Here is a 15,040-nt window from a genome sequence, read left to right on the forward strand (position 1 = left end):
CTTGAAGGTATTTGGGTCAATTACTTATGCTTATGTCCCCAAGGCAACAAGATCGAAGTTGGATGATAAGGTAATGAAGACCATTTTCATTGGATATAAGCATGGGAGATACAAACTGTACAATCCAATGACAAAGAAGGTGATTGTTAGTCATGATGTTACATTTGCTGAAGATGAGGAATGACAATGGAATGCAGCAGTTGAAATGGATTCGAAAAACAATATATTTACATTTTGAACGATGATGTGGAAGATGGAGTCACTCTTGAAGCACCTGAAGTTCAACTTGAAGCTATAATTCAACCTGAAGTTGCAGCTCCAAATGCAACTATGATGAAGCGACCAAGAAGGCAACAACGACAACTTGTACACCTTCAAGATTACGAAGTAAATTTTGATGATGAAGTTGATGACAATGGAGAATTGGTTCACTTTGCTTTTCTTACAGGTTCAGAACTCGTGAGACTTGCAGATGTCATTCAACACCCCAAATGGTAAGAGGCTATGAATGAAGAATATGGCAGCTCACTGATCTTCCAAAAGGACACAAAGCAATTGATGTGAAGTGGGTGTACAAGATTAAAATGAAAGCAAATGCTGAGATTGATAGATACAAGGCAAGGTTGGTGGCAAAGGGATTCAAGCAAATAAAAGGCTATGATTATGAAGAAATATTTTCTCTTGTAGCTCGAATGGAAACAGTGACATTAATCATTACTTTAGCTGCACAAAGGCAATGGAAAATTCACCAGATGGACGTTAAGTTTGCGTTTCTAAACGACCCACTTGATGAAGATGTTTATATAAAGCAGTCGTCGGGTTTCATACAATCTGGAAAAGAGAAGAAGGTGTACAAACTAACTAAGGCTTTATATGGTCTTAAACAGGCACCAAGAGCTTGGAACAAAAGGATTGATTCATTTCTTCATGCCACTGGATTCAAAAAAGTGTGCATCAGATAATGGTCTTTATGTAAAGACTAATGATTATGGAGATTTGTTAATTTTATGTCTTTATGTTGATGATGTGATTTTTACACGAAGTAATCTCAAAATGATTGGTGACTTCAAGCATATCATGATGAAGGAATTTGAGATGACTGATCTCGGTCTTATGTCCTACTTTTTTAGCATTGAAGTCATCCAAGAAGACGATAGAATCTTCATTCATTAGAGGAAATTTGTTGTTGAGTTTTTAAAGAAGTTTAAGATGGAGGATTCAAACTTAGTTAAGACTCTAATTGAAACTGGAATTAAGCTTACGAAGGAAGGTGATAGACGAACTGTAGATGCAACATACTTTAAGCAGATTGTTGGGAGCCTTAGATATCTCACGTGTACTAGACCCGACATATGTTATGTTGTGGGATTGGTCAGTCGATAGATGGAGTCACCTCGACAAGTTTATTTACAAGATGTAAAGAGAACTATGTGCTACATCAAAGGTACTACAACTTTTGGTTTATTTTACTCTTCATCTAAGAAGATTGAGATCGTCGGATACTCAGATAGTAATTGGGGTGGAGATTCAGACGAGAGGAAGAGCACAAATGGTCATTGTTTTATGATCGGAAAGACGGTTTGCTTGTGGTCAACAAAGAAACAGTCAATTGTTGCATTATCTACTTGTAAAGTTGAGTATATAGCAACAACAGTAAGTTTGGCTCAGAAATATCATGACTCAAATTGGTTTTAATCTAGATGTTCCAATCAAGATCTATGTTGAGAATGTCTCTGCAATTAATCTTGCAAAGAATCCGGGTTTTCATCAAAGAAATAAACACATTGATATTCGATATCACTTCCTGCGAGACCAAGTTGGGAAGAGCATGATCAAATTGGAATACTGTAGATCAGATTGCATATATTTTCACTAAGCCATTGAAGATCGATGCTTTCATCCAGTTAAGAGAGAGATCTGTTGGGCATGAAGGTTGTTCCAAATCAGAATTAAGGGAAGATGTTGGTTATTAATTCAAATTTTATTAGTCTTAAATTATTTACCATTAGCATTGCATTAGTGGTAAGTTTAAAGGGTTGTTAGTATTCCTATTTTATAACTTCTAGTAATTGTAATTTTATTATATATATTATTGAAGTAAATCAAAATGAATGTATCAGTTCAAAAGTTTTGCAATTTCGTGCAATTACATTCAATCAGTTTCTACAACTTTTTGCCTTCTGTTATTTTCTTTAATTAGTTTGAAGATCTCCAACAAGTTAATTTTATTTTGCAAGTAAAAAATGCATAAAGAGATATGGGAGATTTGCAATAAGCAATGTAAGAAGCATTAGAAAAGCAAGGTGTTTGCAGATGAGGTGAGGCCAATTCGTCTATCTACTTGACATGTGACCTGAACTTGAAAATGTGAGAGTCCCTTTCTGTATGAAACATATCATACGTGGACAAGACAAGTGAGTGAATGGGATTTGTGTTTAAAGGGCAACAATGTCACATGCTTGATGCTTCATTCACGTCTTCTCATGTCCATACTCTATCATTGCCAAACCTTTACTTCAATATCCTTATTATATGTTTGGCTGAGGTTTTCTTTGTGCATCAAACTTAACCACTTTCACCAACTCAAAATCTTCAATTCAATTCTTTTGGTTTTCTCATCTTCATGGGTCTGCCACGTGAAGCTTAGCTGGTGAAAGTGCCATGTTATGCACTTGAAACAAAATGCTTGGTTCTAAATTTTGATTTTTCAAACACCCACTTCACTTATGCAATAACCTTGTATGATTTTCAACGACAAAAAGCAAACTTTGACAAATTAAGAACACTAACACCAAATTTTACCTGCAGTCGGCACCATAGAATAAATAAAAGTAGTCAATAAACACGTGAAATTCAGTGGGTTGATGTGTGCAAAATGCCAAAACTGACGTGGTTAATTTGAAAAACGCGTGGATAATGACTGAGACAGGAGTAACCTAACACTATATAATGAAATCATGACCTAGCTAGATCATGATTTGTAACTATAACTATAACTAAAATACTCCACCAACATTGTTAAAGTGCTTATCCACCGGATTCAAACTTCTTCTGCTACCATCTAAAGCATAATTGTGACTGTCCCATGTCAACATACATAAAACCATGTTCTTGTTTTTCTGTTCTTCGTGGTTGTCCATTACTTCATAAGCTCTACAATGGAAACACAATGGTTTCCATCAAACTATTAGCCATAATGCGGTCCACATTGATTGAGTTAAAAGTCATCTGAAAGAGGAATAGTTAATAATATCCCGTGTGAACAAATGAAGTTTTTGTATTTTATTTTCCGCTGTTGATGCTTTATTTTAAAAGATGATAATCAATAATAAAAAAAATCTAATATAAACATGATAACTTGATAAAGCTTATCAAGAAAATAAGTATAAGATGACTTAGGTGCTTTTTCTTGGGTTTTCTGTAGTTGAATATATTTTAAAGGTGAAACTGTTATCAACAATTTGGTTTTTTATTCGCTTACATGCGGTGTAAAGTGTGGATAAGATTTCTTTCTACTTTTCAACTTTTTCCCTTTGCATGCACCCTTCATTCTGTGATAAAGATTTGAATCAGCATCTGATCAGCATGTTTGTTGGGAAAGTGATTAAGTATAATAATAGAGTATTAATTACATAAAAGAAAAATACAATGATTCTACTTTATATCTATATTTTTATTTATGAGAAGAGAGAACTCCAACATTGAAGATGGATGCAGACTAAACCCAGAGGAATATATGTAATGGAACTGTAAGAAAAAGGTATACTAGAAAATATTTTAATTTATGCAAAAAGAAATTAAAACAAACAATATACAAAAGCAGAACCAACAAAGGAAATAAAGGATGAAAAAGCAATCAGACATAGAAAAAGTAGCATCCATCGAATTGCTTTTATAACCTTGGAAAATATGCATGATATCACCAATTCTTTAAAAGTTTCTTTTGTATCTCATTTTTTAAAAATTTATTATAAATTTTTATTTTAAATAATATTTTAGGAGTCAGATTTCGTTTTTATTTTCTGCATGGCAAAATCCAGCACCCCTTTGAGTTATCAACTAACGCCACATTTGTATAGAAAAATTAATCATACATAAAATGATTTCTTCCAGTTAAAATATGGCAAACAGATTATATTTGATGAAAAAGTGAATCAGTCAAAGTTTTCATAAGAATCAAACGTAGATGCACGCTTTGCTGGTATAAATACAGATCAATGTGCATGCATTATAAACTTTAACAACAGTAATTCCATTTATATGCAAAATCCTGCAATAAAGCAAGGGAACGACAAAAGCTTATTATAGAGAAAAAGGAGTTTGAGATTAACATTGTGAACGCTTTTTACTTGGGGGTACGTGCAATTAATCTTAGCATATGAGATGCATAATTCATGAAAGATGATGTATATCGTGATAAGATATTGACAGATTGTGGTCGTGAGAAACTTCGGACTCAACTAATAATAGCAAGTAGCACATTATTCTATGTGAGTTGGTAAAACAGTGTAACATGAGAGAAAGAAAACAGATTTCAGGCAGTGGCGTAGGTACAGCAATAAGCTGTTTTTGTAAGTTTTTTTTTATATGAAAATGAAATGCATAGGAAACAAGTTGGGGAATGGGGATAACCCTGAGTAGTTGGAATTGGAACAGAACATTGTCAACTACTTAGGATAAAAATGAGGATGTGTGGTGGGGTTGATATATACTACTCATATTGTGGGCTTGCTTGTTTGTTTCAGAACTTGTTTCGGAGACCAAGTCGATGTGGCAAAACAACTTTTTTCATTGAGCCCATAATTAAATGCAAAAAGCCCATACACTGAAAGCATAGGAGCTTTTGGAAAGTTGATGATTTGGCTAATGATCTTATCCATTTATAACCACTGTCAAATTTTGATTACACCTCTTGGAACTGCACTGTAAGGATAAGTCAAACGTGGAAAGGGTCTGTTTGAAAATGTTTGGTTGGGCCTTTCTCGGACCAAAGAAACACCAAGATAGAACAAGAACCTTCCCCCAACGTCACAAGCGTTAATAACTTCAACAAGACATTGACAGTGAAGATGGTAAAGTTCTTACAGATTGGTTAAATGTGTTGCCACAAGGCAAATTTTGTATTGTTGTGTTTCCTGCAATTCTTAACAGAAAAACTAGTATGTAATTATTTGTTTCTAATATTTAAAACTTACAATGTATTTACAAAAGTGTTAAAAAGGTTTAAACTGCTATTGATTTTAGTTGAAGATGTCGTGCAATTTTTTGTGGGTGTAGATGTAGGTGGTGTAATTGTAAAATATACTTTAATACCTAAGTCGGTATTCACTACAAGATAGTTAAATATAATAAATATTATTTATTAAGTATATTTATTTTAATTAGTGTGTCTATTTATATAGTCATAATATTGGATCACTTTAAAGTGAATTTTTATATAATAATTACGTTAATCATTTTGTTAAAAAATGTTTGTGGAGGCTATGTCCGAGGAGTACTCTCTCATAACCGTATGCTACAAATTCTAATTTTAAAATTTGCAGTATGAATTATAAATTTGTTTGATTTGAGAATTATTTTAAAGTAAGTTTTAAACAAAATTTGGAATATTTTTAGTTGTTATTGAAAACCTTAATTAGTCTTGCCTTTTCCATAAGATGTTAAAAGATTGGACATATTGTGGTTTCCTAAAAAGATGAAAGTAAGAAAAGAGTGAAAAGAACAGTACATGATATCATACATATGTGTGGTGTTGAAAGTTGAAAAAACGATGGTTAAACTGAAGTGAGCATAAGGGAGCGAAAAGTAGACATAGATGCTGACACTGAAGGAACGCTTTGTTATGCAGATCCCATAAAGATATTCATTATATCATATCATATAGTAATAATTTAAAAATAGCTTGATTATGAAATTATAGGTAACGCGCAAATTGGGGAGCCAATATCTTAACCGCCATTCATTATTGGATTTCATTGTTCTTTTCACTAATTCAATCAATTCCAGACATTTCCTATGACAAATGAATGACTGAATACTATTTTTTTTTATTTCTCAAACACTTTTACATTATTATGTTTCGGAGGAGAGATTGTGTATCATAAAAAATGTTTTTATCATAAAAAAATATCTTATTATTGAGTTAAGTCGTTTCAATCATTAAGCGATCAAATATGTTCAGAGTTATGCTAAATTAATCCAATATAAGCATCACGTATTACAAAATTTGCCCATCCTTCATGAATAACAAAACAGAACATATATAGTAAAACGAATAAAATCATTTTCATAATGAAAACAAAATCATTTCATGGGATTTCTCTTGAAAAATAGAATATCTAAATTTTTTTTACACTACGTTGATTTTGATTGAAGGGGAAAAAATCTTAAAACCAAACACATTTTCATAAAAAAATGGATTGATATCTAAATTTTGTTATCACATAAACCTTAAATTCCTTCTACATTAATACTTTGTTTAGATTAGAGAGTGAATTATCTTTAAAAAAATAGTTCATAATCCATTATAGCAAAATATTATCTTTGAAAAAGAGTTCATAATCGATTATAATAAAATGGTAATCAATTATCCTTGGAAACATACACTACAAGAAAATGATGAAATAGAAACCAATTTTTAGAGACCAAAATAATTAGTTGCAATAGTAACTAAATTAGAGACCATTTTGAAAACTAAAACAAAAATTGGTTTTTAAATTAGTTTCTATTATTTTCTATTATTGTTAAATAGTTTCTAAATTAGTCTCTAATTAGCAACCAAGGTTTTAGAGACTAAATTTAGAAACTAAATAATTGGTAGATAAAACATTGGTTGCTAATTAGATACCAATTTAGAAACTATTTAACAATAATAGAAAATAATAGAAACTAATTTAGAAACCAATTTTTGTTTTAGTTTCTAAAATGGTCTCTAATTTAGTTACTATTGCAACTAATTATTTTGGTTTCTAAAAATTGGTTTCTATTTGATGATTTTCTTGTAGTGATAGTTCATAATCGATTATGGCAAGATGTTAATAGACTATCCTTGAAAATAATCCATAATTGATTAAAGCTCCCTTGTAAACCAGTAATCACAAAAATGGTAAAAACGATGATCATTTTAGTCTTAAAACGATAGCTTTCTAACTATTATTTTTTAAAGCGTAGTCCATTCTCTTCAAGCAAAGAAGACGACTATTTAGTCGTCATGTTAAAAATCGTCGTTTTATACCTCCCTAATCTCAGTATACATGGTGCCCTAATCTCAACAACGGTGATGGTGAAGAGCAGTAACGGCGAAAGGCAACTAAAAATGACGAAGAACCAATGGAGGGATAGAAAACAACCAATGAAGACAATGGTGGTGGAAGGCAATGAAAACTTTCACCAACAATGGAGGACAAAAACGAATAAGAGAAACAAAAGAAGAAAGAAATAAACAATGATGAGTGAATGAAAGAAACTTACACAATGACAAAAAGCTCGAAGATGAAGAAAAAGCAAAGAGAGCACGAAGCAAAGAAGGAAAAAAAAGTGCGAGAAGACAAAGAAAATACGAAAGCGTAAGTGTTACGAATTAAGGTAATAAAATAAGTGTAAAACGGCGACTATGAGGTAAATCCGTCGTTTTAGACCAAAGCACTTGGTCTACAAAAGAAGCTATGAGTGGTAGCCGTTGTCTGATCATAGTCGCTGTTTTAGACTCGTTTTAATTTCGAAAATGTCATCGTTGTTTGATAGACAACGTTTGACAGTATAAATGTTGTGAATGTATTGTTGTAAATAAACCTTTTTGCATTAATGAATAATCGATTATGTGTGTAATTATTTTCACGAAATCAATTTCCATGCTTAATATTCATAAAATTTTAATCCATTTTTAATAATCTTTACTTTGTTCTGCATGCATGTCCATGATGCTCTCATGCTTAGTTAAAAGGTGAAGGATAAAAGTGTAAAAGACACATAGTTCATGTGACCTTCACATTTCTACTTCCATATGCGAGAAACAATTTAAATACTTTTCTGCTGTTCCACACTCACATTTTAACTTGAATCGTTGAATACAAACAACACTCATTAGTACATTTTTGTCCTCATCTAATGTCTAATGTCTGGTGTTCATCCTTATATAAGCAAACACAACATATGTGTGATTAGATACGCTTGCGTAACAAGAAGCATTGCAAGTGGGAACGTGAGTTTCCAAATTTGGAAGAGAGGATGGGATCGAATTGGGTGAGTTTGTCTTGGATGCAAAATCCCTCATTAGTGTGAAAGGTTGACGAGAGAGATTTGGATGGCTCACATGACTAATTGTAGTATTTTCACACCCTCCCATGGTACTATATATCCAGAATCTATTAGAATCTAACTTTTTAAAGCTTGAAAGTGCAACTTCATCATCATAACAAAAGCAACTTCCCTAAATCTTTATACTTACTACTAGTTGAAAAATAAAATCCATACACAAGGAAGTTACTTTTTCTTTTTTCACGTTGGGTTGCAAGTTGCATTTGTTTATTTGTGAGCAGAAGGTGACCAGAGGGTGATTAAGCATGGCAGCTGATGCAATAAAGTCTAGTAGATGACTGTGATGGCGAAGTCTCCAACCTGGAAATCACAGCTACAATATATTCTTTCTTATAATCAATTATTTGAATATAATATTTGATATATAATCTTATAAATTAAAAAGTTAAAAGAATAAAGTCAAAATTGATAACCTTTAAATTCATCCTCAAACACAACCTACTTTGAATTGCTTTTTTAGAAACAAACTTATAAGCAAATAATGAGGTTAAATAAAATCAATTTTTTTAACAAGATAAAATAAAACGATATACTTTAATTTTTAAAAATCTGACTTTAGCAAAAATTGAAGAGGATCATAATTTTAATTTATTTTTCATCGGATGCAATAATGCGACATAGCTGTCGACGAGATCTTCAACTTGCTGAATATCACGACAAAAGGGGAGGTTAATTCGCGTTGTCTGCAACTGATAATGTCAATGGGAATGGCCAAAATTTTGGGAGGGAGATGAAGCTATTCATAAGCCATTCGTTAGTGTTATAAAAATATGTTTGAACAAGTAAATTAATTGTCATATTCGTTCATAAATTATGCAAGGAAATAATTTGAGTGGCGGCACACACGCCTGAACATTACATCAAAAACATCATGAATGTGTTGGTGTTTGTTCTTATGCATTATTTTATTATCTATTATTTTGTAATTGTAAAAAAGCAACCATTTTTATACATTATTTTCTTTGAAATACTGAAACTACAAACTGTAAAAGGATTGGTACTTGATGACGAGGGGCCGTTTATAATATATTGTTTTGTTTTTATCTTTTAATTAAAACTTCATTTTGGTTTAACATTTTGTGTTTATAAATTCTTCAAACTTTTTAAACAATTTATAACAGGAATTTTTTTTTCATCTGAAATCTAGCACGTAAACTTGTGTGGAAAAAAATTGAAAATATATATAGTTGAGATCCCATTATAATAATATAATAATATTTTTAATTAAAATATATATTAAATATAATTAAAATATTAATTTAATAGTTTGTAATAAGTAGTTTTACAGTCAAAATTGAAATGCAGAACCCAACCGCCAATAAACTGAAAGCCGAACAAACACATTAAAGTAATTAACCTATAGATGTGGATGCCACATTCCAATATTCTTAAATCAATTAAGAATTGAAAAAGTAGGTGAAACGCACACATATCTATCTGGCGCCATTAGCGAGTAAACATCAAAACAACACGTCCAGAAAATCAAAATTGAACCACTCCTTGTTCACATTTACACTTGGATGATGATGGTTCTGATATTTTATTAATAAAAAATGTGACAGTGTTCGCAGGATGTCCTCCTGTGTCTTTGTCCCTGGAGGAAGAGGAGGATGGAAATGATCATTCCTACTCCAAACAAGTGCTTCCTTAAGACATGATCAATAATGTTTGGTTGTACTAGTTGAGAGGTTCCAATCTTTGCATAGATTCTCACTGCGCATCTCTTAAAGCACAAGTTGCCACTTTCATTCCGTAGAATATCATGCAAGTGGCCATTTGCATATAAAAATAGAAAACCATTGCCCACCAAATTCACCACCCATTTATTACGACACTGCCAGTGAAAGGCCACCAAATTGAGTTGCCACAAACGCCACAAAAACACAAAGAATCACCGCCATAACACTGTTGTATCTTCCGTCTAAATCAGCTCCAGAGGTTTCCACCGCCATTGGGTTCCCCGATTTTATCGAACTGCATTCAAATTCAAACACCCAGTTTAATAATAATTAAACATTACATCGCAAAATTTCATAAGATACCATACGCCAAAATTGTTGTTGATGCTCCATTTGGACGGTGCAATCAAATTAAAACACGACATTTGAAAACAAGGGAGAAAAACGTGACAACCATGTTTATGGTGATACCGCACCCAAAACTGGTCCCCTAATTGACATTCGACAAAATTTAATTTTCCTCAGAACAATTTCAACGCCAGTAATCAACACTCCTCTGTTCTGAGAACACGTTTTAACAGCTAGGAGTTTCCGTATATTAATTAATTAATCATCATCGATTTTTTGAAGAATAAAAATCACGTCAGCTATGGAAAAAGCGAGAATTAAAAAATAATAATAAAATAAAATGACCTTGTGGAGGGTTGCGGGCAGAAAGTGATGGTATAATCAGCAGAAGCGCAAGTGAAGGTGCTGGAGCCATCGTCGTAAGCGTAGCTATAAGCGCGTGGGCACGCGCTCTTGAAGAACTGCGAGTAGGAACTGGGTTTGCATGTGTCAGGTGTCGCGTAAGCACCACTGCAGCAATACTGTGGATCATCGAAAGCTTCGCACGCGCTTCTACACGCCACGCCCTCACCGCTGCTCGTCACTTTGAGCTCCGAGGGGCACGGCGTGTTCAGGTCCACCACGCACCCCGTTGCGGTGCAGTTTCCGCCGCCGGTTGCGCCCTGGGGCTCCACGATCATTGGCAGGTTGTAACCGTCGACCAGGCTCACGTCGAAGAAATCCAGCCCGCCGGCTCCGTTCAGCGTGAACTCTGCAAGCGTGGCCGGCGGGGCGGCGTTACCTCCGGCGCATTCCACGGCGGAGCCACAGTCGCCGGTGACGCAGGAGAATTTCCCGGCAGCGTCTTGTGAGCAGAGGGTCCGCCCCCAGAGGCGGCCGGACCAGGCGGGTGGCACGCCGACAACGTTGGACTCGCCGGGCTGTAAAACAAAGCCGGTGGTGGAGAGCGGCGAGATTCCGGCGCTGGATAATATGCCGGGCCACACAGTGTAGCTGCACTTGTTGACAATGGTGAATGTCGCTGAATACGAACCTGTCCATGGTTAAACACAACAACGGTCAAACAAAACAAGTTTTTGACAGTTAATACAAGTAGTAGTTAACACAACACAACACAACAAAAAACATTTATTTTTAAATACTTAATGTCTGTTTTTCAAACCAAAAAACATCTGCATGCACATGTGCTCCATAATAATGTCAAACATTTTGAGAACATGAAAGATGTTACGTTGGTGTGAGTGGTTACCTGCTATGAATTGGAAGAGACATAGTGAGAGGAGAGTGGTGGAGAATTGAGTTGAAGGGGCCATGGTTGAAAGTTGGGGAATGAATATAGGAAAGGATGGAAAATAATCAATATTCGAATTCCTTGTTGGATGGTTTTGGAGAGAAGTGTTGTGGAGAAGTAATATATATAGTGGTTTTGATGTGGGCATTTGAGTTTAGGGTTATGGGTGTGGGACCAAGTCTAGCAGGGCACATGCATGCATAAACCGCCAATGTGGAGGTCGGCAATGTCTGGTTTATTGGTGACGATTTCACATAGGTCCTAGATTAAAGGAACCTTAATATATATATAAGTATATAAAATGACAAAACATAGAGATGGAGGGTCTGGGAAGGAATCAAAAACAGTGCTTGAATTGAAGCTGAAAAAGGACGGCTACGGATTTACATATTTAGAGCCAAAAATATGAATAGTGATATAAAGAACCTTTGATACTCGTGCACTTGAAGCAATTATCATTTTCAACTAACGAGGGATTGAGGTTGTTTTAGTGCAGGTCAAGTGGAGGACTGAAAGGTCAAATATAAGACAGTAGAAGTACTTATTCCATGTGATTTTTGTCCCTTCATCAATCTCATTCACATCACATGGACCATCCTTCACATGCTCACATGCATTCTGCCTTCTATTTTTACAATCACTACATTTGTTCCATAACTTATTCTTTCTCTATTGCTGCATAATACTTGATAATGGCTTCCTTGTTTATTGTGATACCATAATTGCTAAGACAATTTCTTTCTCTTAAAAAAATTCTGTTTGCAATCTCAAAACCAAAGCCACACTTCTACTGATAAATATTTAAAAGCATGTGAAAAAAATAAAACAAAAATACCCGTACAAATCAATGTATTATAAATCTCACCGTCCTTTTGAATGAGTAATATTAAATTATTATAGAGTTTTGTTATAAAAAATTGTAATTTGTCTGTTCTGGCCACTTCTCTCCGTATTGGACTTGCACTGGAACAAGGCCCAAAAAAATCTGAAAAAGGTAGTTGAAGAACACCACAATGCAGTATGAGCCCATATCACGCAATAACTAACCAGTAAACCATTGGAACGTGGCATTGAAAGCCCGCTTCATTCAAAACGAAACAAAGTATGATACATGCGGAAATTTTACCAAATATATCTAACCAATGATCTCCTTTGTGAGAGCCGAAAATACTGAAAAATTGAAACCACTAAAAGACAATTTTCGTTTCAAGTTGTTTTGAAATTTGTGTCTCAACCAAAAAGAAGAAAACAAAATCTCGAGTGTGTCAGAAGACTGACAGCACATAGCAGAGATTCATGGTGCATTTGTGTTTCAGAGCCAACTAAAAACAAAATAGAGATGTAACATTCACAAAGATGCAAGTAACCAAGTTGGTTGCATTTTAATTGAAGTGGGTACTCCACAGTTATGTGCCCTGTGAATTGATGAAAGGTCAACAACCTTAACAGTCCAGTATTACGGCCTTTTCTGTGTCATGGGAATGTGTCGTAAGCTAGCATGAGTGATGACATAAGAAATATGACAGTCTTTGTTTTCAATTTATTTTATTATTAGTTGCTTCATTTCATCCTCTAATAATATAGCAAAAGTTGGCAAGAGATTAATCTACAACCACATTTACATTGATGTCATTGAACACACTATATTTTTCAATCAATCAATGAATTATAATAATTCTCAGTTCGTTTTTAGTCTACTTGTGTATTCAGATTGTCCCAAGCCGCAAATATGAGATAATGCATTCATTTCATAGCTATGTGCAGTGAACTTTATTTTTTGAAGCCCTACAATGTTCTTTTCGGAATTCTGATGACTGGGGTCAAGAACATTATCATTAATGAAAAACCAATCAATATATCACATCTCTTGTATTATCAGGAAAATCCTATACTGCAAAAGAGTACGAATATTTTAGTTGTTTGTACATTCAAAGAAGTAAATTAATGTACGTGTAGAGTGAATGACTGAATTAGGTATAACTTTTAGAGGCATAAATACATGGCACAAGGGGTGCCCTACCCTTACAACAAGACATGAAGTGCACTGAACTAGAAGCAGTATGCTCATAGAGTCATAGCACCAAACAATGCATCAGCACAAAAACAGAACAAAAAGATAAAACACCATACTAATACTAACATAAGTTCGTTTTACACAGAAAAAAACATAACAAAACCAGAACTTCAGCAAAACATAATTTATGTTATTTGTTAGATAATGTTCAAATAGACGAAAGAGAAAATCATATAAATGGATCATATAGTATATTATGTATTATTAAAGTTTGTTTTGCACGTGTTTGAGGATATTTTACAAAATTATTTCGTCACTTGTTAATAAAGCATGATTCTAAAATGTAACAATGTGAAGCTACTTTTCATGCACTAATTACCTACTCTCAATTTGTTTGATTTGAGAAAAAGATTGAAGAAAGAGAAACATTTTATAATACTTTTTCATTTATTATTGTTGTGGTTTTTTAATTTTATTTTATTTAAAATGTAATCTATAAGTTATACTTAATCAGGCTAAAATAATAAGGTTTACTTGTTTTAGTAATATTATATGATTGTTGTTGTTTACGAGGTTTGAGATACTCGTATTAAGAAACTCTTTTAAATATTTATTTTTAAAAAATTAGATCAATTTTAGATTTATCGTATAATTAATTCTATATAAATATGATTTCTTTATAACACAATAATTTCAATATTATGTTTAGAAATTTCCCATAAGTCACTTTACATATTGTTGACCGTTAGAGAGTAACATTTTTCCCCATGCCGTGATAAAATTAATTATTTATGTTCAAATTATTCCATTTATTTTTATTCATAATTATTAAAGTCTTTTTAGATGAATAGTTTTGACTTGTGAGCTTATGATAAATTTGAGAAAAAAAACATAAGATCCATAATAATGTTGATTTAATTTAAGAGATTTTGTTAAAAATGTTTTTTATGAAAAAAATATTATTTTAACTCAGATAATAGTTGTTGATGTTTATAGTAGAAAATCAGCACACCATGAGTTTTACTAGAATAAAGTAAGCTGAACTTTATATAGTACGAATTATAGAAAAAAAAGTATGGATAAAATTGAGATAATACAATTTATTTATGTGAATTGCTTTCTGTACCCAATCAATTGCTTTTTGTACCCGATGATTTTTTTAAAATTTAATTTTGCCCTTGTCTTCTTTATTTTGAAAAGGGTGTAGGGTGCACAGAGAAACTTGATTTTCTTCTTCTCTTTGGTTGGTGTTGGTTTAAGCTGCGGAGGTGATTTTAGTTTGGTGGTGGACATGCTGTTTTCAATATAATACATATATTAATATCCGAAGTTAAGAATTCTAGAAAAACTTCTGAAGATATGCATCCGCAACACAAAGTTACACTTCTGGAT

The 15,040-nt window shown here is 33.2% G+C and overlaps 1 protein-coding gene across 1 annotated transcript; it reads right to left on the bottom strand.

The window, feature by feature from the left end:
- Nucleotides 1-9,686: 9,686 nt before the first annotated feature.
- On the bottom strand, nucleotides 9,687-11,751 carry LOC137810958 (pathogenesis-related thaumatin-like protein 3.5). The gene is made up of 3 exons (XM_068612477.1): nucleotides 11,593-11,751; nucleotides 10,689-11,376; nucleotides 9,687-10,290 (listed from the first exon to the last, which is right to left on the bottom strand). Exons 1-3 carry the CDS (start codon nucleotides 11,654-11,656, stop codon nucleotides 10,143-10,145), a joined length of 900 nt encoding a protein of 299 aa, XP_068468578.1. The 5' UTR covers nucleotides 11,657-11,751; the 3' UTR covers nucleotides 9,687-10,142.
- Between the last annotated feature and the right edge of the window lie 3,289 nt (nucleotides 11,752-15,040).

The sequence above is a fragment of the Phaseolus vulgaris genome, chromosome 2 (genome assembly GCF_000499845.2).
Source record: "Phaseolus vulgaris cultivar G19833 chromosome 2, P. vulgaris v2.0, whole genome shotgun sequence".
NCBI lineage: Eukaryota > Viridiplantae > Streptophyta > Magnoliopsida > Fabales > Fabaceae > Phaseolus > Phaseolus vulgaris.

Bases quoted from the DNA above. Each gene is read 5' to 3' on its own strand.
- LOC137810958 (XM_068612477.1), bottom strand. From the start codon at position 11,656: ATGGCCCCTTCAACTCAATTCTCCACCACTCTCCTCTCACTATGTCTC. The intron at 11,377-11,592 runs GTAACCACTCAC...AACCATGGACAG, and splicing joins TCTCTTCCAATTCATAGCAG to GTTCGTATTCAGCGACATTC. The intron at 10,291-10,688 runs GTCATTTTATTT...ATTTGAATGCAG, and splicing joins TGCCCGCAACCCTCCACAAG to TTCGATAAAATCGGGGAACC.